The sequence below is a fragment of the Pseudonaja textilis genome, chromosome 2 (assembly GCF_049901715.1).
Source record: "Pseudonaja textilis isolate UNSWEBS1 chromosome 2, rPseTex1.2, whole genome shotgun sequence".
In the NCBI taxonomy this organism is placed as follows: domain Eukaryota; kingdom Metazoa; phylum Chordata; class Lepidosauria; order Squamata; family Elapidae; genus Pseudonaja; species Pseudonaja textilis.
The window spans coordinates 205,808,432-205,832,107 of record NC_141991.1 but is presented as its reverse complement, the minus strand read 5'-3'; the positions used below and the strand labels follow the sequence as shown (position 1 = coordinate 205,832,107).

Sequence of the window (23,676 nt, the reverse complement as noted above, 5' to 3'; positions counted from 1 at the left end):
ATTTTATTTATTGTTTATTGGTATAATTGTCAAGGTGATAGTCAAGTTTGATTTTAAGTGTTCCAAAATTACATTTTTCCAACATTACTATGAATCTCAGACTCCGTTCTTGAGGTAAACGGTTTTGTTAAGTGTGGCTGCTGCTTAAAAGCATGGATGGCTATTACAGTGGGTGACATCATAGTTCTTAGTCTGTTTCTTACCAACTCCTTACATTTTTATGTGGTGCTGTCACTGTTCTAATACACAAAGCAGCAACTGACAAAGTGGATTGAAACCATGGCATTTTTTTTAAGCTAAGGCATTCATTAGTTTCTGCAAGTCTTTTATTTCTTTTACACAGACATGATGGGCCATTAAGAGACTGGCAAGCTCTCAGCAAACATTTTTATAGCAACTGTTAATTATACAATGTATTTGTATCATACATCAAAATATAAAAATAATCTTTGAGGTTTACCCTTATGATTAAACTGCAGGAATGTTCTTTCTCCCTATTAATGAATGCTTAATTTTGTCTCATAATTAGATCAGCAATGTTAATTTAGCTTTACATACTAATCCTTGCAAATATTTCAAACTGAGAAATTTTAACCGGATTAATTAATAATAGCTTAAAACAGTCTCTTCAAGTGTGTAGCCTATAGAACAAGTTAAAATGGTGTGGAACAGCTTTCAAAACAATACATATTGAGGACTTCATATACTTATCATGCTTGAAATCTCCTTTTTATATAATTGCATACAATGCCGTCCCACCCAAGCAAAAGCAACAGAGTGGAGCTTCAAGTCTTTCTCTTTTAGATGCCCTTTGTCCAGTTCAACCTATTACATGTACAGATAGTCCTTGCTTAAGGAAGTTACTGTATTTTTCGCTCCATAAGACACACCTTACCATAAGATTCATCTAGGTTTAGAGGAGGAAAACAAGAAAAAAAAACTGAACTGGAGCCTGAGAGGACCACAGATAGGTGTCCTCTCATGTGCCAACTCTGTCTATTGACTCCTGTACTGCAGAAAAGAGACAGACGAGGCGGGCAGTCACAAAGACAGAAGAAGCAGGGTCCAACACTGTATCTCAAAGGTCCAAAGCCCAGACCTGGAACAAACAGAAGCAAAGGCACTCTGGAACTGTGTAGCAGAAACCACATTTATTCAGGCACTCATTACTCCTGTCCAAGTTTGGGTGTAAAGTCAGCTTTGGGAGCCTTTGCCTCCCAGCATCTTTTGTAGGGGGGTCCACATCACTCCGCCTGTCCACACCTCTAGCAGTTCAACCATTATCTGGTATTCATCTGGCTAGCATGAATTTTCATGAAGGATGAATTTCCTTGCAGCAAACAGCCTGGTCAGCTTCAGCATGTTATCGCAGCTCCAGCACATGGCTCACCAGGGCTCCGTTCCATTGTGCCCACCACTGGTCAGCTGAGTGATGGCTGGATCCTGGCCTCCTGTAGCCCCACCTATCAGTGGGCTGGCCAATCAGAAACACTGTCATTGCCTCCTCCGTGTCTTCTGCCTCTGCCAGGGAATGCTGGAGCCTTCACCATCGAGCAGCTGCTCGGCGGTTGGATCAGCCTCCTGGAATACCAGCGATCAGTGTTCCAGGTGGTAGGGATCACTGCTACCATTCACCTCCTGTCACTGCCACAACACCAACCCCAGGTATGGCAAACCCCCAGAGGGGGCTTGACACTCTAAAAGGACCCTACCGCCGCAGCCCGGTCTGTGATGCAATATTCATTCCATAAGACAGACATTTCCACCCACTTTTGGGGAGCATAGTGCGTCTTTTGGAGTGAAAAATTCAGTAATTGGGACTGGAATTTCTGTTACTAAGCAATATGTTCTTTATGTGTAACATCACATTGTTTTACAACAGCAGTTTCAGTTTTCTCAGTTGTGGTTTAGCTAAGAACCTGCCAGTTGTGCCATTGTTAGGACCTCATACCTTATTGTGCTTGCCGTCTCTTCTTTTACCTTGTTGTGCTTGCTTCTGCTTCAGTTCCCCCCCCCATCTAAATCGCTCCACCTCTGCCCTTTTAGCCACCCTACGTTCCATCACTCCTACTGTCCTGTACTCCACTGCACATCACCTTGCACTCCACCTTTCATCCATGCCACCTTTGGTCTCTTTTTCTTCCCACTATTGAGGTGCACCAAGCTCTTTGCAAAGCATCTGCTAGCTACATGTGGCTGTCTCAAAGTGGCATGCAGCATTCCTCATATAGCTAGCAGCTGTCTTGTGGAAGGCTAAGCTAGGCATACCTGGTTAGACATAGGAGGAAGAAGATGGCAGAAGTCAGCTGGTGGAGGCAAGGGAACAGGAGTGGGGGAGTGGTAGACTGTAGGATGGCAGCCAAAGGAGTGAAGGACAGTGGTGGTGCAGGGCATCCCAGGCAGTAGAGCACATGGAGTGCAAGGCAGTGAAGACAGCAGAGGTGGCAGAATGAAGGGCACCCAAAGCATCAAAAATGGGAGGAAGATAGGTGGGTGGGAAGAGTTAAAACATACCCAGTGGTTGTAAATTTGGGCATGCTGCCAAATGCCAGATTTTGATTATATAGCCACAGGGACACTGCAACAGTCATAACTTTGAGGAACAGGTGTGTCATTACTTCAGCAATGTCATAATTTCAAGCAGTCTGATGATCCAGGTGGGATACATATAAACACAGTCACAAAAAAACAGGTGAAGCCCCTTTTATTCCTTCACTTTGCTTCCAAGCTCCAAATATCCTTGACTGGAGACAAAAAACTCTCACCTGAGCAGATACCAGAAGGAGGAAAATGCCATTTAAATTATAAAGAGTAAAAAACAACACAAACTAGGCAAGATAAGGGCTGGAGGACATCCACAGATAACAGAACACACACTGGGAAGGATGCCAAACTCAGAGAGGAACCATAAACGAGATATTTCCATGCTTTGTTTCCAGCTCTCGCCAGTATGCATGTCCATTCTCTTATCCAAATGTCACAGCTGCAGCCCATGAAGAGGATCAAGGTGCTCTCCTTCCAAGTAGACCACGTCTCTCCCTTATCCTCTCCTCCCTGTGTGCCCTAGGATGGAGAGGGGATGGGCCTGAGTCCTCCTCTGACTGCTCAGCTGGCCTCTGCCCTTCCCCAGCTTCCTCCACAACCTCTGGAGCCACACTTCCACACCCTGTCAGCTGTTCCTCCTCTCCCTCAGAGTCAGTCTCCACCAGGGACATGACGCAGTCATTGAATGAATACTCATTAACCAAAGACTGCTGGTAAACGCTTTGTTATCTAGAGAATTTAAAGATATATCTCTACTATTCTTACTCATTGGGCAAGTATTTATTTATGGCCTGCTTTTATTTTATAAATAACTCAAGGCAGAAAACAGTTCTTCCTCCTATTTTCCCAATAGAGATGAGTTGTGTTGAAAGAAAATGACTAGCCTAAAATATTGTCAAATTTTTATCCCATCTTTATTTTATGTATATTTTATTTTGTATGTATATGTGTATGTATAAATATACATTTGTGTGTGTGTGTGTGTGTGTGTGAGAGAGAGAGAGAGAGAGAGAGAGAATGAAAAATGAAGCCTCATGATACACAAGAAGCTATTTTATTGAACAGAAATAGTTCTTTCAACTAGACAAGTTCCTTTTAAGGAGTCAGGAATAGATAAAGTTGGACTTCATAAACTGAAATGTATTTTGTAAGAGCATATGCGAATTAAGCATCTGTTCAACTCTAGTTTTCTTTTCCAGCCCCTGTGCCCAGAGGTGGTATTCAGCCAGTTCTGAACCGGTAGTGGAAATTTTGAGTAGTTTGGAGAACCGGCAAATACCACCTCTGGTTCCACTCCCATCTATTCGCTGCCTCCCAAGTCCCAGCTGATCGGAGTCCCAGCTGGTTGGCTGGGTCTTCTTTTGTTGATCTGCACAGGAGAACAGAGCTGGAAAGCAGCTTAGTGGGGTGGGGAGGGAATAGGGATTTTACAGTATCCTTCCTCAAGAGTGGGGTGGAAATGGAGATTTTTGCAGTATCCTTCCCCTGCCACATCCACCAAGCCATGCTCACCAAGCCACGCCCACAGAACCAGTAGTGCAAAAATTTGAATACCACCGCTGCCTGTGCCTAGTAAGCTAACCTAGAGAAGTAAAAATTGGCTTAAGAACCATGTGCCCTCAAACATTTTTGAATAGTCTTTTTCCTCTGGAAATAGTGTAAAACTATCAGAGCCAGAATTGCAAATTATATTACATTTATTTGGATCAAGTTGTTCTGACAAAAACAAATTTAGTGTGATAAATTGCAGATCAGCTGACAGTCATTTGTCAGTGTTTCTACTTCTAAGAGAAGCCAGCTGGATTATTAAAGCAGCCACCATTATTCTTTTCATTGCTACAAGATGAAATTTTGATGAATTCCAACTTTATGATAGGTGCAAACACAATTCTTTAAAGAGGAAGTCCTTGATCATCTTAGACCATTGGACACAACTGAAATTTGAAGTACTAATATTAAAAGAATATAGAGAGAATGCCCATTTAGAAATGGTGGATGTAACAATTCCTGAAATATTAGAATGCTGCTCGCTATTATTTTTATTGACTATTCTCCAGAATTCTAACGGAGCCCAAATAATTTTTTAAAATTAAAAAGCACCTGCATCTATCTATCTGTCTGTTGCTATTATTTCATGCTGCTCATTTCAAATTGGCTCCGAGCAACTGATTTTTGCAGCATGCCAATTTCTAATATTGTTTAATTTAGACAGTGTCATTTAAAAGCATGCGTACACACCAAAAGATTATGTCAGTTGCAAGTAGCTTGGAATATGAAGAGCTATTGAATAGTTACTACTGTATTTAAAGTGCATGGATAAATATCTAGCCTCTTGAATATTTACATTACCCTCAGTTTGCCATCCAAAAGGTATAGTTTATATTTAATTATATCAGATTTACTCTTAAGAATGCATTGCAACAAAGTGGGTTGGTATGAGAGATCTCTTTCCCTTCTGTTTTATTAAGGAAGAATAACTACTACCAGGTTTCTCATATAATAAGGCTGGGTCTTTTTTTTTTTTTTTTTTTTTTTGAGCCCTGAAAAAATGGCTAGGATGTCTTTTCAGGGTGAATTAATTTCTTCCCCCCCCCACGCACCCTCACCTAGAGTGCCCCGCGGGCAGCCACGCCTCACCACCAGCCACTCCTAATGGCCGATCATGGTGGAGCGCGAAGGGCTCCCTACCCCCGTCAAGCGCTTTTGCTGCAGACCCGAGTCAGCGGGCGAGCGGCATTGGCGTGGATGTCCGCCAGCAGCGGTTCAGCCGTTTCCCAGGGCTCTGTAGCTTCCACAGTTCCCGTCGGCGCTGGCGCCTCTCTTGCCAGCGCCGTCTCTAACAACAGTGTCTGAGTCGCTCCCGCTTTTCCCCCTGTCCCCACAACAACAGATGGAAAAAAACATTTTCAGGCACCTGGGAGCACTGCGTGCTGCGTTTTCGTTTAATCCCGAGCGTCTGGTTCGGCGTGAGAAGAGCCGAGCGAGCGTCTCTGCCGCTGCTACCCTTGGTACTCCAGCCTCAGGCTCTGCAAGTTTCCAAAAGTCCTGGTGCACAGCCCATTCCTGCATTCCAAGTGTGCCCAGGCCAAGCTGCAGCTGTCCCTCTCTTGCCAGTGCTGTCTCCAACAACAGCGACAGCAGCGGCGGGAACTGTGGAAGATACGGAGGTGGCTCTGCTGCCTGAAAAGTAGCTGAAATGCTTCCACAATTCCCACCGCTGCTGCCGCTGTTGTTAGAGATGGTGCTGGTGAGAGAGGGACAGCTGCAGCTGGGCCTGGGCGTGCTTGGAATGCAGGAATGGGCTGCTCACCAGGACTTTTGGAAACTTGCAGAGCCCGAGGCTGGAGCACCAAGGGTAGCAGTGGCAGAGACACTTGCTTGGCTCTTCTCATGCCCAACCAGCCGCTTGGAATTAAATGAAAATGCAGCACGCAGCACTCCCAGGTACCTCAAAATGTTTTTCCCCCCTATTGTTACCCTGGATGTGGATGGGGGGAAATCGGGAGCAACTCAGACGCTGTTGTTGGAGATGGCACTGGTGAGAGAGGCACCAGTGCCGGCGGGAACCGTGAAAGCTACGGAGGCCCGATAAGCGACTGAAACGCTGCCAGCAGACATCCATGCTGCCGCTGCCCACCCGCTGACCCGTCCTGCAACCAGCACCATACCCGGGTCTTCAGCAAAGGCGCTTGGGAGTAGGAAGCCCTCCGCCATGATCGGCCATTAGGAGCAGCTGGTGGCAAGACGTTGCCTGTGGGGCGCTCCTAACGGCAAGTTCCCCCCCCCAATTTTGCATGTTTTAAAATTGGCCTAAATTTGGGGGAGGGGCTTAATTTCATTTTATGCCTAGAAAACATGCTGGGTTTTCCTATTGGGAGGGGCCATATTGTTGGAGAAATATGGTATTAGTAAGATTTTTTATAAAATATTCAGCTTTACTTATTTAAAACCTAGAAATGTCCTTTTGTGAGGAAAGAACATGGCATAACATGAGCTAAGTGGATGAGAAAAATTGGGTTAATTGTTTGCAGGAGTTCTTGAAGCTATTGGAACTAAAAGTGTTTATAGTTTCTTCAGACTATTTCATCAGAACTGTATGAGACATTTATATTAAATACCAGGAACAAAGAACATTATGACCTTGGTTGAATATTTTTTTAAACTTGAGGTTAAGGAATTTTTCCACTATTGATGTTAATGGTACTTAAAGTTAAAAAGTGACACTACCTTCAGTTAGAATTTGAAATAGATTAAGTAAATACTACAGACTTGCAGATTCATTATTTTTAAAAATAAAATCTATTAATCAAGTTCAACTTCTAGTAACTATGTGATGAAATCAATAAATATCTTTGGATAACTATATATAACTATCATACACACGTGCACACACACACAACAACAACAACAACAACAACAAACCTAGTATTTGACTTTTCCTTCCTCTGGTTATTTACAGTATTTAGACTGGAATTGTCAAGCTAAGCAAAAGCCCTGTGAACAGTTCAGTTCTACCACCCCTCATCCCAAATAATGAATATTCTAATTTGGAAGGATGGATAACTATGAGCAAATTAATTTCTAATTTTGGAAACAATGGTTTATATTTAAGGGTGGATGGTCTTACAAATACAGACTTACGCTGATAAAAATATTTATGATCGGAAGCACTAGGTCCCCCCCCATGGCCTTCCCCACTCTGAGATACCTTGTGCATCAGCAAGGAGTGATCATATTCAAGTTATGTGATTCACACCTACAAATCCTCGGATTACGAATGTAATTGGCAGGCTCCATGCCATTTGTAATTCAAGGATTACCTGTATAACGAAAATTTCTTATGGCAGAAGCCTCCACACTTTATGGAATTCCAAGAATGAGCCAGGAAGATTGTGGAACAAAAATGCAAATATAATTGGGAAGCACTTATATTGTAATATTACCCAGGAGATCTATATTCCTCTATATATTTGTCAGCAACACTTTTAACCAAAAAAAAGGTTATTATTTTTACCCTGTGCATGTTAGACACTAAGCAAATATATATAGTGTAGCAGAAATTTTGAGTTGTTTGGAGAACCAGCAAATACCACCTCTGACTGGAGATTTTACCGTATCCTTCCCCTGCCATGCCCACCAAGCCACACCCACAGAACCGGTAGTAAAAAAAAATTTGAATCCCACCACTGAGTTGAAATTATATAGAAAATACAGATGAATATAAAGATAATCAGAAAATGTTAAAGAGAAAAAGAGGCAAAACACAAGTGAGGGAAAACAAAAATGCATTGACTTCCAACTTTTTTTAGCTCAGTAAAGTAGAAAATAGAATTATAGCTTCAACTTTCCCAACTTAATAATTACTACCCTTTTCTATAACAGCAAACTATTAAGCAAAACGCAAAGTCAAGACCATCTTTTTCTATTTCAGTCATAAACTCCAGAAAAAGTTTCCAGGTAGAAACCAAGCTGAATATATTCTTTCACTAATTAAAATAGTCAATTTTGCCTCTCTCCTAGTTCCATCACGTTTTCCATCCATTCTTCTATTGTGGGGATTGATGTATCATTCCATTTCTGCACTTAACATATACAATAACAAAGCTCCAAATCATTTTTCCAGTCCCTCACCCAATAATGCCAAAATAAAAACTTCAAGTTTCAGTTTTATATTCATTTTTGAGACTCTTCTGCATTATAGCATGGATCTGTCCCCAATATTTATTTGCCTTATCAAGGCTTGATATTTATTTGAAAGTTATCTATTAATTTTAGCTTTACTTCACACAGGTTTCCAAGTGTTTTTTTTTAAATCCCTGAACATATTTAGTTGTAGCAGCCTCTTTCTCTATTGTTTTTTTAAGGTTTTATCTCCTGAACATTGGCTAGCTTTAAGTTTCCAGAAGTCAACCATATTTAGGCTTCAGGTGTAGAAATTAAAGGATTTAATTTCCCTATAATTTTCACTTTATTGAATCAATTTTTAAATCCATCAATAAGTAAGGTTGTTGAGTGGTGTGCTTGTGTATACACACACAGATACACACACTACTGTAGTGACTTCAGTGGATATATATACATACGATTGGTCTCTGTCAAATTATTTTTTGTTTCATGAATTAGTTGGCGTAAAGCAAGAGATGACATCATTGATGGGTTAAAAAAAAATCTGTCTATTTGGCAGGAAGAGTTTAGGATGAAAATGATCCTTATACCACCACCACCACCCAAAAAAAATTTGAAAAAGAAATGAGGTGCTGCGAAGAATGCCAAAATAGGAAAACAGTAATGGGGGGAAAACTTCGTAGGACTGGGTATAAATGAATCCTAACTGCAATTTTCAAGGAGATGATAAAAGACAGCACTTCAAATGAAAAAGAGAAGATACCATCCCAACTAAATGCTGACTTTCAAAATGGGAGTATTTTAGGAAATAGAACATTTAAACATTATAATTTTGGCTTCTTTGGTTGCCCTGCTAGATAATGTTATGATCTAGCTTTTCCTTTTGCATAATTTAGTTTTTCTAAAGTTGATAGCCAAATTACTTTCCTGCAATAGCTAGCAAAGAGCATTTTGAAGAACTGCTGTTTTTAACATTACCACAAAATTACTATCTTGTTCATTGATGGTTGCATCTTAAAGAGAAGACATTAAATTATGATTCTTCTATTTGAAATAGTTCCTTTAGTGATTTCGTCTAAAAAGCTCAGATCATAATTTCCAGTTTAAAGTTTAGTCTGAAGTCATTACATCATTTTCTTCTGGTGACTTCTTAAATAATAGGTAAGTATACAACATAAACTCCTTAATGCACATTTGCAGGATTTATGAAGTATCATCCTATGTGTAGTTCCCACTGATTTTGGTGGAGTTTACTCCTAAGACTAAATTGAAAGTTCATTATATAGTTTATTTTTCATTTATTTTAGTGCCACATATTTAAACCTATGAGCAGAGACTCTCTTCTGTTTTTAAAGAAAGGTAAAGGTTTCTCCTGGCCAGTCGTGTCCGCTTGTAGGGATTGCTGCTCATTTTTGTTTCTTAGCTTGAAAGGAGCCAATGTTGTCCGAAGACATTTCCATGATCTGTGGCCAACATGAACATATGCTTTTTAATAGGTACTTCTTGTAGGCAAATTATATCAAACTTTAATTTCTCTAATTCTCATAGATCCTTGGTTCACGTTGTTCTTTGACTTCCACCTTTACGCCTACTGCACCTTCTTCCTTTTCAGTCGCTATTTGGCAGTCCTCTTGGAATTCAATTAGTGACATTTCTTTTTCTGTCTCCTCTCTTTTCCTCCAAAATATTCTGTATAAAATAATTCTGCTTTCTCAATTGAGTCAATTCTATGTCTCTGTTCTTGCCATGTGAACATTAAACCTTCTGGAATCAGCCATCTATAATTCACCTCTTTTTTAAGTAGAATTTTAGTCAGAAATCAGTATTCTCTTCTCATCTCTCTCACTCTTCTGGGTACTTGTTTCAGGACCACAATCTCCTTGTCTTTATATTTCAATGTTTTCTCTCTTGCCACCTGCAATATTTGCATTTTAATAGCTTTCTTTGTAAATCTGATGTGAACTTCTCTTGGTAAGCTATTTCTCATTGCATATCTTGTGAAGACTCGGTGAACCTCGTCTATTCCATCCATCATCTTCTCTTTGGTTATTTCCAGAGCTTCAGCCAAGATTTCTATCATTATCTCAGCTAAACTATCTCAGTTTGTCCCTTTTCCTCTGTGTTTTGAAATCTGAGATAAAATTCTGATCTATCCATCTCCCATCTCAACATCCCACTTTTATCTTGTTCAACCACAGTTAATCTGCTATCAATATCTCCAATCTTATCTCTTTGTTTATCTTCTTCAATTTTTTGGAATCTGTCATCATACTTCATCGTTATTTGTTGAATGTTCTCCATCCTTTCAACAGTTTTTCCTGTTTTTTGTTCAATGTTCTCTGTTCTCTTTTCAATATTCTCTTTCGTTCTTATTTGTATATTTTGAATTCCTTGCATAATCATCTGCAGGGTCACTTTTTCCTGTTCTTTTTCTTGCTGTAACATCATCTGTATTGAGCATTGTCCTCCAGATGGTGAAAAGGAAGGAGTAGAAGTTGAGAAATCAGGGGCTGTTAGTTTCCTACTCATTTCAGACAATTCAAAATCTTCAGATTCTTCTAGGTCTTAATCCACTTGTGAAATAACCAATTGTAATTCCAAGTAAAAATAGTGGGAAAAAAGAAGCCAAATAATAACAATAAGAAGAAGAAAAAAATTCTTCAGGTTCTTGTATAAGTTAATCCAATTGATTGGTTAGATAGCAGTAAAAACTCAAAAATTGAAGAAAAGACCATAAACACACAAAAAAAGAAAAAATTGTTAAATCCTGGAACGGGCGGAAAAATAAAAAATAAAAAACTAAAGAAGAGAAAAGAAAAGTTCTTCAGGTTCTTCAACACCTTAATCCAATTAAAAAGTCTCAGGTATATAAGGATGCATAACAAAAAAAAAGAAAGCCACAAAAAAATACCAATATGGAAGGTAAATAGAAAAAAAAATACAAGGGAGGGAGAGAGAAAAAAGAAAAGAGACTACTCCCTTTAAAAAAAAGAAAGAAAAAGGAAGGAAATCATTAATACTAAAGCTTTTCCTTCAAAATAAAATGCGAACGTAAAAATTAGACTTCAAAAACAAAAAGAAAGACAAAAACAAGTTCCAAAAGGACAAAGATCCAAATAGCTATTACAAAAAGTAAGCTAGTAAAGAGGGGGTTTGTTAAATAGCCCAGCTTAAAAAAGTAAAAAGAGCACACTGCACCTTGTTTGGTTATCCAAGGCTTTTGTTAAAATTTATAACTCTCTTCTCCAGAATCTTATCACCTTTTTTTTCTATAACCTTCAACACAACAGACTTCAGCTATTGATAGAAACCCAGAAGAGCACCTGCAATAATACTCTCCCATGCTCTTCCCTGTGTCTTATCAAACAGGCAATGTCCTTGAAAAGAAGTCTCAGTTTTTTCTCTGCTTTGTCTTGTCAAGAAAAAAAAGAGAGCCTCTAGTTGGCAGTGTTACAAAGTTTCTTCTGCTTTCACTTTCCCCCTCCTTTTCCAAACAAGATACAATAAAAATTATTTAAAAAGGGGAAAAGATATTTAAAAAGATGACTTGAAGGGAGTGTCTAGCCTAAAATATTACAAAGTCAAAAAGGAAAAAAAAAGGTGGAAGAAAGAAAAAAGAAACAGTCCAGTTTCAAAATCTAAAATCATGTGTAAAAAATCCAGGAATGAGAAAAAAAATAAAAAAAATAACTTTGACTTCCTGTTTAAAATCACCACTTAATCACTTCTGTCAAAATTGTTATAGATTCTTTCTTTTCCTTAGGGTGTCCTTTCAAATCTTAAAATAAAGAAAAAATTCTCACCAAACCGGCACACTTTCTCTTTCCGTTCTCTTTCATTTCGGAGCTGTCCCAACTTTAGCAGCTTTAATGGCTGCCTCTTTGCCGCTGGCAAAAAAGAGCTTCTCCTAGATCTACCAGGGACTTTGCGGTGTCCCTGGGATTGACAGGATGCGCTCTTTACATTCACCGTCGCTTCGGGACAGTTTAGATCCATTTGGACTGTCCAGGAGCAAAGATATCGGCAGCGATCTCAGACCTCCAAGATTGCATGCTGTATCGTCACGACGCCAGCTCTGCCCTCCTAATCAGTGCAATTTTTAATTAACGATACATTAAATTATCAAGTTAAAATTTGCACTGGTATACTACTTTTGGATAGCGCCTCCATCATGCCACTCGCGGGCTAACGGTAATCATTGACCTGAACAAAGTTGCAAAGCTCTACCAATAACACTTCCTATTTAGAGATTATTAATTAGGAGATGTAGAGGAAGGCAAGAATATTCATGAAACCATCTCCTTTTTCAATTTGTGCTGGTAAAGAGGTCTGAATAAAAGTTGTAAAATGTGGTCAGATAAACAGGATTCCTGTTCTCAGATTTCTTAGATGGATAATGATAACTGCATTTAGTATATGCATTGCATTCAAACTTATCTCAAAATAGTTTGATTTTGAAACAACCATTTTAGATGTTTCAAGATCAGGACATGATTTGAAAACTTTTCAAGGTTGGAAACATTTTACAGCTATATGCTGCAATTGTATGGAGTTGCCAGAGAATTCTGAGATTCAGTGGATGTTGGACATTACTTCAAAGTGGGTTATTGGTTTATTTTTAAATTTTCTAGCCTGCTGATATAGCACTGGAGATGGATCATATCTCTGGTACTACTGACTGCAGAATGGCATGCTGGGCAAAATGGCAGGTATTCAAGCAGCACATGATTCAGTAAAAAGCCATTCAGGATCTAGTCTTTTCTGCTTTTGGAAAAGATTTGGAAAACTGCTGTGATTCGGCTACAACTAGATTCTTATTGCTGTTGGATTTTAATAAGTACATCTTACTGCAGTATGTACTTTTAAAAAAAGTTAGGTTTTTTTATTGTATTGCATTAAAATTAAAAGTATAGCAGAATTTTAAAAATTGAAAGTGGTGTTGATATAGCTGATTTTCCTTTTTTAGCAATTCATTACCTTATAAAGAAGTGACATTTTAACCTAACTAGTATGTGAATGGTTTGCAGATATATTTAATATTGAGCATATTGAGAAATATTATTGCAATGTATCATAACAGGTTTGCCAAAGTAGAATATATTGCACCATCCTTTATTTATTATTTATCTTTGATTAATGGAAAATGCTGCCTTTTCCAGGCCAGATAAGAAATTATTTCCAAAAGCTATTCTTCAGTGTCTGGAATAATGCCACTTTTCTAATTTTTTCAACATTACTCTTTTAACCATTGCTCATGCATGATAGAGCCATAATTCCTGATAAACAACTTCCAAACATTTTGTACATAATTTAATACTACTTTGACATCTTTAACATTTAAAGGTGATTGCATAAGTTTTAACAAAGAAAACAAATAAAGGTTTCCCCTGTCAAGTTGTGTCCAACTCTAGGGAGTGATTCTCCTTTTCCTAGCTAAGGAGCTAGCATTGCCTGAAGTTGTTTCCATGGCCATGTGGCCAACATAACTGTACGCCGGGAATGCTGTTTTCTTCCCACTGAAGTGATACCTATTTAACTAGTTGCTTTTCCACACTTTCAAACTGCTAGCTTGGCAGAAGTTGGAACAAGAACAGGAACTCACTCCATCACATGGTGCTTGGGTCTTGAATTGCTAACCTTCTGGTTGATAAGCCAGTATCTAACTTCTAGTTACCATGCCCCTCCCTGCTTACATGCATTAAAATACCATTTCAAAACATTGACAAATGATCAAAAGAACCATATTGTATAGGTCAATATCACATTTTTACGCCTCCAACAGGAAACATTGATGTCCTGCCTTTTGAATTCATTATTTAGGGAGTCCAATAAACTCATATTAAAATTTTTGATGAATCAACTTTAATTGCAAATCTGTTCATGCAATTTTAATATTTTTAAGAGTTGGAGCCATTGGATAGAACATTATTGGATATTCCAATTCTTTAGATCATATTTAAATTATTCCAAAAGTGTTCACTTTAAAAAAAAAACCCTGCCCTTTTGATAGAAACGTGTTATGGAGTTTATTTTGTCATAGATACATTTCAATATGAAAGCTTCCTGGGCCTTTGAAGTGGTCAAAGTGTCTGGCTCATATTGAGCCATTCAAAATTCTTGTTGAAAACGTTACACTGTTGTGAACTAAAAGCTCAAATTTAACTTGAAATCAGGAAAAATCCTTAAAATAATCATTACATAATAATTGGTTTGCAGGCATAATCCCAGCTTCCACCCCTTCTATTCAATAAAACACCCCCTATAATGAAACTATGCTTTTTTTCTGAAGAATTAAATATTCATGAGTATTATTTTCACAACTGTTCTGTGCCACTATATGATCCAAAGATTTCTGGCAGCTGGCACTCCTGGAAATAAAATGCCTTTTTCTGGTACATGTTGTTCCAAGCACTTGCTCTGATCCCAAGGCAAATAAGATAATAGCTTTACAACAGAGCCCATAGAATATGTTAGATTCTTCTATTCATCTTCTTGTTATATCTGACCAAGCTCATATTATATTAACTCTTTGATTTATGCCAGTTATGGAAGATATTTTAAAACTGCTTGTTACCAAAGGAGGGGAGAGCTCTACTAACAATAGCAGCTAGGCAGATCTGTAAGGAAGAAAGTGTTCTCATAGACATTCAAGTCCCAAAATGCTTAAACCCAAGCTGTTTAGAAAGTTTAATATCAAAATCATTAAATTTGGCTATTAGCAAATCAATAATAGAGCTCTTTCAACATTTGTCTAATTTGGCACCACACAATCATTTATTCTCATCCTGTCTACAGTTCTACATTTTAAAAGTTTCTTGCTTAGTCTCCTAAGTCTTAAGAAGTAAGTCAATATTTTTTTGCAAATGTCTTTATAATACTACATGTCTCCAAACTTTATATGTTGCATATAATTCTTGGAAAGTACCCTGTTTGCATATTTTTACACATAAATAATGTTTGTGTTGCTTGTTACTTGCACTGAAACTGCTCACAAAAATGCATAGAGAAAATAACCAGTTCTGTTATATTTTCTAGGAAATAAAACTTGATCAGGTTACCAAATCAGCACTTGGGAGAGAAATTGACTTTGGGATTATTTGTAAAAAGGTATGATGCTTTGAACTTTTCTTAAAAGTTGTATTTTTGTCTGGAAAGTATTTTTCTACCATCAGTACATTAACACAATGAGATATGATTGCATCCCTTTTAATATAAGTAATACATTAAGCTTCCAGTGACGTGTCAATGCATCATAGGGAACATCTCCAGAGGCATATAGCTATGTCAAAATGGTAGGCATGGCCAGGTGATCAAAACCTTGGCACCTTTTATTGTGTGCGTGCATGTGTAACTATACAATAGACTTTTTTTTTTAAAAAAAAGCAAGGTTTTGAGAATCTAAATTGCATATTGTTGGTATTGACCATTCTTGTAGATATCCTTGGCAACATGTTATATCGTGTGTGTAGATGTTAGTACAGATTTTTCTTACCACTATTGTTCTTGAATTCTAGCTTTCTAGTTCCAAACGCAAATTTTGGCATGATTACTGCCAAAAGAGAAAATTAGTTGTGCAGATTAACAGGAAGGTACATTTTTTTATATTGAACATCTACCAAGACTATCTTTGGTCATTTTTCCTCCGTCAAGATTACAGTTGGGTTGCTGTAAAATTAAGAATTTTCCTAATAGATCTAAAGGTAATCTTGTACTTGATTGATTGTTGCAGTTATTTTAGAATGAGTTATATTAAAGGTCTTGCTTTAATACCTGTATATAGATAGATGCGTATTTATATTAAATTATGAGATTCAGTTATATCAGGATATTCGTTTAAAAATGGAGCAATATGTCACAGTACATTCAATCTTAATGCACTTTTTCAGTGAGCATTAAAGCTAACTGTCAAGTAATTTCAGAAATGTAGGAATGCAGTCTCACAAACCAGTATTGTTTTGATGGATTAAGACTCTTAACTTTGAAAACGTTATTTTTCAAATGCTTTGAAAAATGTTGGCATTTCTTAATGCATTAAAAACCAAACACATGATTACTTAAGTAAACTCTTTACATTCTTTTCTTTAAAAAATGTATGTGTAGTCCTGAATTCACTAAATGAATAAATAAATAAATAGTCAAATCTTTGTGGCTTAGCAGCTCTTACTGAATTAATGTAATCTTTTGATATTGTACATATACTTTATATTGTATGAACATGGAATTCCATCACAGTGAAGGGTTTGTTCTTTACTAGCATTTTTGCATCTGAAATATTTGCAGTATGAAAGTGGTACTTTTATTAATAAGGGACTTTGTTTTATTTTGGGTTTTTTGCTTGTGTTTTTAACTCTGCACACCTTTAGGGCAATACCATTGCTTAGTTATCTTAGTGTTTTTCAAACTTATCAACTTTAAGATGCGTGGACTTGGACACCCAGCCGGTTCCCATTACTACTCAAGAGTTCCTTGGATGCCAAAGTAATAATATTTAAATATTCTTACTTCCACAAATACAACAAGATTACTATTTTAGAGATAAATTTTACAGATTTAAAAGAGCTCTTTCATCTTGGCTGAAATGGAAATGACTGTGGATGTATAAAACCACAGTTTCCTGATAAATTTCCATGGCAAACAGATGTGAACTTTAAACAGAAATAGCTGTGATTACTTTGGGAACGTTGGTGATGAGAGAATGTTACGTGGAAGTGTAAAATTTGCCTGTTATGACTAATTCTGTTCCAGTAAGGTACGTGAATAAATCTTCTGATCCTCAGAAAATGTGTATATTTGAACTGTGATCTTAAATATTTTCAGAGCAGTAGAATTTTTTTCCTAATTAGTATCTCCTCCCATGCCAAAGAATATATCTTTTAGCAAAACTAGTTCAATAAAAAGCTAGTTATAAATATTCCTGTCTTGCATTACTATTTAAATGGAAGAATACTTAACTTGAATATTTTGTTTACTTAGTCTTAGGTTGCACTATGTTCATAATCTCAGATTCTCTGAGTGTGTCAATTCTGTTGATGATCATCTCATCTGCATATAAACCTTTTGATGAAGCTGCATGAATATTTCCCTTGCCATAACCTGCAGGATGTCCATGTCAATTTGCCCAAGTAGGAGAAATTTTCCCATTTTATATATCCTGCCCAGGCACTATGCACAGCAGCTGATGGCCTTGGAGAAACTCTGCAGTGATGGTTACAAGAATATGTTTTAAGTCAAGAAAATGAAGGCTTTAGAAAGAAAATCAAATTGATTGCACCTTAATTCCCTGAGGTATAAGAGGGAGAGGAAGGAAAAACATAATTAGCCTTTCAAGATTCTGTTACTGTAGACTATAAGAATAATCTGAGACCCAAGAGCTTATTAGACAATGCTTGGATTGTGAGCAATTATTATTATTTGATGCATGCATGGGGTTAGAAAATATTTATTCAACACCAGACATGGACAAAATCCATGTAGCACAAAATCTTTATTACCCCAGTAAGAATAGCTAATACAAAGAAATTATTTCAAGGGGCTTTTGTCTGTTGTGGTAATGTTCTTGAATAGATGTCAGGATTCTTTTCAGTTGATTTTCAGGGAGGGACATAGAACCAAAACAGTTCACATTTGTAGTTGACATCTGGACAGAGACAGGATAAAGATAGTGGCTCAGTGGCTTAATGATGCTGCAGATCATGTTTGCTCCAGTGGTTTGAGTCCTGGTGGGGTGAGCTGTCACTCTTCTCAGCTTCTGCCTACCTAGCAGTTATAAAACGTGTTATATGTGAGTAGATAAATAGGTACCATGTCAGTGGGGGGATGAAATGGTGCTTCATATGGATGGTTAGAACCCTGCTGATGCTGGATCTTCCTGGTTGCAAAGCGCATTTGCGAGGTGGTTTCAGTGGAAGGAAATGGCCTCATATGATATTTCAGGAAAGCCACTTATCTTACTGGTGCGGAGCTAGCTCACCTCCTATAATACACCTTAGAAAACATGTGAGTATGAGCCAAATAGGGCTAGCAGTCTTAGGCAGCCAAACTACTACTCTGCATTAGCATTGTCATCACCTGGCTAATGCAATACTGCCATACTCTAAATAAATAAAATCAATGGTTTTTGATACCACAGATAATGTTTTCTTTCTTAATTGATTCTGGAGATTAAGAGTGAGAGGAATGGTGTAGTAACAATTCTCCTTCCTCCATAACTAGTTGTATTCAGTGTTGATTGGGGTAAATGCTGCCAGTGCTTTTGTCACTCATGTTTAACATGAAGACACTGGGAGAGGGTATCTGCCAAGGTGCGGTCAGGAATCATCTGTACACTAATAATATCCAGCTGTACAGGTGAAACTCAAAAAATTAGAATATCGTGCAAAAGTTCATTTATTTCAGTAATGCAACTTAAAAGGTGAACCTAATATATGAGATAGACTCATTACATGCAAAGCAAGATAGTTCAAGCCGTGATGTGTCATAACTGTGATGATTATGGCTTACAGCTCATGAAAACCCCAAATCCACAATCTCAGAAAATTAGAATATTACATGCAATCAATAAAACAAGGATTGTATATAGAACAATATTGAACCTCTGAAAAGTATAAGCATGAATATGTTCTCAGGACTTGGTTTGGGCCCCTTTTGCAACAATTACTGTCTCAGTGCGGCGTGGCATGGAAGCTATCAGCCTGTGGCACTGCTGAGGTGTTTTGGAAGACCAGGATGCTTCAATAGCGGCCTTCAGCTCTTCTGTATTGTTCGGTCTCATGTCTCTCATCTTTCTCTTGGCAGTGCCCCATAGATTCTCTGTGGGGTTCAGGTCAGGCGAGTTTGCTGGCCAATCAAGCACAGTAATCTCACGGTCATTGAACCAGGATTTGGTGCTTTTGGCAGTGTGGGCAGGTGCCAAGTCCTGCTGGAAAATGAAGTCAGCGTCCCCATAAAGCTCATCTGCGGAAGGAAGCATGAAGTGCTATGGTAGAAGGCTGCGTTGACCCTGGACTTAATGAAGCACAGTGGACCAACACCAGCAGATGACATGGCTCCCAAAATCAACACACACTGGATTTCAAGCATCTTGCAGTGTGTGCCTCTCCATTCTTCCTCCAGACTCTGGGTCCTTGGTTTCCAAATGAGATGCAAAAGTTGCTCTCATCAGAAAAGAGGACTTTGGACCACTGAGCAACAGACCAGCTCTGTTTTTCTTTAGCTCAGGAAAGATGCTTCTGACGTTGTTTGCTGTTCAGAAGCGGCTTGACAAGAGGAATACGACATTTAAAGCCCATGTCCAGGATCCGTCTGTGTGTGGTGGCTCTTGATGCACTAACTCCAGCCTCAGTCCATTCCTTGTGAAAGTCCCCAGCACTTTTGAATGGCGTTTTCCTGACAATCCTCTCCAGGCTGTGGTCATCCCTGCTGCTTGTGCACCTTTTTCTTCCACACTTTTCCCTTCCAGATAACTTTCTATTAATGTGCATTGATACAGCACTTTGGGAACATCCAATTTCTTTTGCAAATTACCTTTTGAGGCTTTCCCTCCTTATGGAGGGTGTCATTGATGGTTTTCTGCACAACTCTCAGGTCAGCAGTCTTTCCCATGATTGTGATTCCTACTGAACCAGACTGAGAAACCATTTAAAGGCTCAGGAACCCTTTGCAGGTGTTATGGCTTCGTTAGCTGATTAGAGTGGGACCCTTTGAGCCTAGAATATTGAACCTTTTCACAATATTCTAATTTTCTGAGATTTTGGATTTGGGGTTTTCATGAGCTGTAAGCCATAATCATCTCAATTCCGACACATCATGGCTTGAACTATCTTGCTTTGCATGTCATGAGTCTATCTCATATATTAGATTCACCTTTTAAGTTGCATTACTGAAATAAATGAACTTTCGCACAATATCCTAATTTTTCGAGTTTCACCTGTATATCTCACATTTGGGTCAGCCAATGATCCCATGGAGGTCTAGTCCAAATACATAAGAGTTGTTCAGATCTGGATGGAAAGGATCAGCTGCCTGTTCCTGATTGTTCTGGTACTAAGAATTTTGTGTTTAGTTCTGAATGCAAATGTGTTTTTCTGGGCAGAACTGATGCTCAGTTTGTGGGTCTTCTAGACTTAGAACTCATGCTCAATGAAGCAATGATGGAAATGTAATTCCAAGATCAAGATTTTGTGGAATTTTTTTCTATCTGTAGTTGAGATCCTAAATAATAGCTGGATTCTCCAATGATGCATCATTGTTTTCATATATCAAATATGGAACATAATCCATATAAAATCAATTACTGTAATTCACTTTGGAAAAACTACAGCATCATTTCAGTGAATTACAATTTAGACTGACTAAATTCTAAGATGTGGAAAAGATAAAGCATATAAAACCAAGGTCTATTGAATTCAGTTCAATTTATTTAGTCAATAAAATGTCAAGCAGTAGATTCTTGGGTGTTTTAATATACATGAGTAAAGAGAGTATGTAACTTGAATGCTTTGGGGAAAATTATTTTAGGTGTTTTAACAAAGGCAAAATGCACATAATTTCCCTCTTTTGAAACCAGACATTCCACCACAAAAATAACTAGGAGGATCTGGGACTTTAGAGAGCGAATATCAGCTTTTGGTTGAAATGGTATTCTACCACTTTGAATGGCATATAGGCAGTTCTTAAGCAAGGTGACAGCTCTAATTTCGGATTGAAAGGTTTATGGACATAAACCTTTTTTGTAATATACCCTTGTTTCAAGGAATATTCTTGTAGGATCAAATACCTCTTTGTGTATTTTCTGTTTTACTGTTATGTTTTCATTCAATATATTTTTTCATTTTCCTAATATAGCCCAGTTCTACAGCAAGAGAGAGAGCAATTGCTAGGTTGACATCTCATTCATTACTGAAGACGAAAATTGCTAATATTAAAGGTAAGCAGAATTCACTGCAACTAAACTGTGTACAAGGTTGTGTTCTAAATTTGCAGTCTCTTGCTTGAATATATCTTAAATTATACAGCAATATGTTGTTAGCCTCTGAAGAACATTTATAGATACAATGCATTTTAAATATTTTTTCATTCTATTCACCTGAAGGAAAGGGACAAGAACTCCATCAAGAAAATTAGTTGATAACCCAACTTCACATAATCCAAATAATTGCAGTATTTTTGTGTAGAAATAAAGGTATTACAAGTCATGCATAATGTTGCATGTATATCTTCTAGTAGAAGATTGATAAGCTGCAAAACTTTTAATTCATATTCTTACTCTTCCTTGTGAAACTAAAAACTAATGAAAAGGATCAGGGATTCTAAAATCCCTAGTAATATACTGTGAAAGTAACACAATTAGTACAAAGGACGTATAGTTCATTAAATAAAGATTTTGGGGAGGTGTAAACTACTCAAAATTATAAATAGCAGGGTTGTTTTATAACTTCTTTACCATTGCTGTACTTATATACAAGTTGTTCCTATTTTTTTCTAATCAAACCTGCATTTATTTTTCCTAGCTGCGGTGGAAGACTTTAAAAATGCAAGACAGACACCAGCTAGAGCTATTTCTTCAATGGAACAACAACTGGAAGGGCAGCTCAATAAGCATCCTGGGGAGACCCAGCATTCTGTTAGCAGCGAAACACTTAAACAAGCTGAATCTCAAGATAAAACAAAGGCAATTGAAAAAATACAAATTGATGCAGGGGAAAAATATATTTTTGAAAGTGGAGTACAGAAAATGGCAGATAATATGAAAAAATGTCCCTCATACTCTTCTGCTGTCCCTGACATAGAAAATGACAAATTAATTCATCAGGATCAAAGTGGAAACTCTGAATATTCACAAGAAAAAGTATATTTGAATGACATTGTAAATAAGACAGTAGGTGACTCTGATGAAGATCTGGATAAAAGTGGGGATGGTGGAAAGGAGGAATGTTTTGATGACAGTACAGAAGAGAGATTCTGTAATCAGTCTTCCAGCACCGATGAAAGTAACAGCAATGATGATTTCTTCATTGGCAAAGTAAAGAGAATGAAAAAAAGGAGAGCAGCTAATACTTCACAACCTACAGAAAAAATTAAAACTATGCCTCTAAAAAAACCAAAGGATCCACAGTGTGACAGGATATTAGATCCAAATTCAAAAGCCAGTAAGCAGAGTTCAAAAGCAGGGAAGCTAGAATCTGTGTTTTATCATTCATTGTCCAACACTCAAGAACCCTTACATGTGAAAAGGTAGGAACATTTTTTTTTGCACTGAAAATCTGATCAGTGATTTGTTGAAACAGTGTTTTAAAATGTTCAAACTATAGTGTAAAAACAACTTAGATTTTTCTGATAATGAAATCGAAGAGAATAGTTTCCTCCTCAACTTTGAGAATCAAACACAGGATCTAGCGGTTTTCCTCATCTCTTCAATGTAGCATGTAGCAAAAACGACTTATGCCCTTGAGACAAAAGTAAAATGCCTTTATTTTCAGTGGGACTGAATTTGTGTACCAAGTGGCCAGAGAGGAAACAGAAGGAGCATTATAGTGGGGAAGACAGATTCTAGTTAGGCCCAATAAACATAGCATTAAGGAGCTACTATCAAAGAAACATGTCATTAAGTGCATGCCTGTAATTTATGTGCATATTTCAAGGTAAAATAACTCTGCCTGGAGTTCTGTTTTGGAGTTGTATATTTTTCCCCATAACAAAGTAAAACTGCATCTACTCTCTAGGCCAGACTATGTGTTTCCCCTACTGTCTGCCTTACATGATCCCTTCCTGGTTATTGCGTCAGTTTTCATATTGAAGTTATTCAGAGAAACTGGATCTTATTAGCACCATTAATAGATTAGGAAGAATCTAGATTAATTGTAGGAAACATTATAGTCATATTTGTCTTAGCTTGGCCATGTAAGTACACTTATGTAAATAATGCATGCATTTATGTATGTACATTAGATTCAATTTTTTGATTCACTAGCAGTGTATTGTTCTTTGCTTGAAACTATTGTCTTTTTTCACTGTTAACTTTTGTATTCTTTATTCTAGGAATATTAGAGGCCGTTTTATTATACACAAGACAAGTAAGTAAGAATACTAAAATAATATTCTTGGCATTTGGGCTCGCGGATAATAAAATCTAGTTTTGCATTAACTAGATAGTTAATGTTTTTATTCATCATGGGTTTTGAATTTTTTAGTATTGGTATGTTTAATAGTCTAAAAATGAACATGTTTAACAATATTAAAGTTATTTCTGCCTAATAAATATGAATGTTTGTGGCTTACTATCAGTTTATAATATAGTATAAAGTGTATGTGAAAAGTTACTTACACTTTCAGTCAATCCATTTTTATTTGGTCATAGACAACAAATGAAACAAAAATATCACCATTAGGGTAAAAATAAAAAAAGTTCTGAAATATCAAAGATTCAGAAAAAATATGGCATACTGTACAAACTACGTGAAAGTACTTAGCCATAATCAAGGAAATAACATCTGATTTGTCTGATAATAA

The 23,676-nt window shown here is 37.4% G+C and overlaps 1 protein-coding gene across 2 annotated transcripts in view; it reads left to right on the top strand.

The window, feature by feature from the left end:
* Positions 1-23,676, top strand: part of SRFBP1 (serum response factor binding protein 1) — a 69,247-nt gene that overhangs the window by 44,505 nt on the left and 1,066 nt on the right. For both annotated transcript variants that reach the window (XM_087926914.1, XM_026720396.2), the window contains 4 exons: positions 15,205-15,276; positions 21,013-21,094; positions 21,678-22,401; positions 23,206-23,240. In XM_087926914.1, coding sequence (XP_087783040.1) covers positions 15,205-15,276; positions 21,013-21,094; positions 21,678-22,401; positions 23,206-23,240 — 913 coding nt within the window. The remainder of the gene's footprint in view (positions 1-15,204; positions 15,277-21,012; positions 21,095-21,677; positions 22,402-23,205; positions 23,241-23,676) is intronic.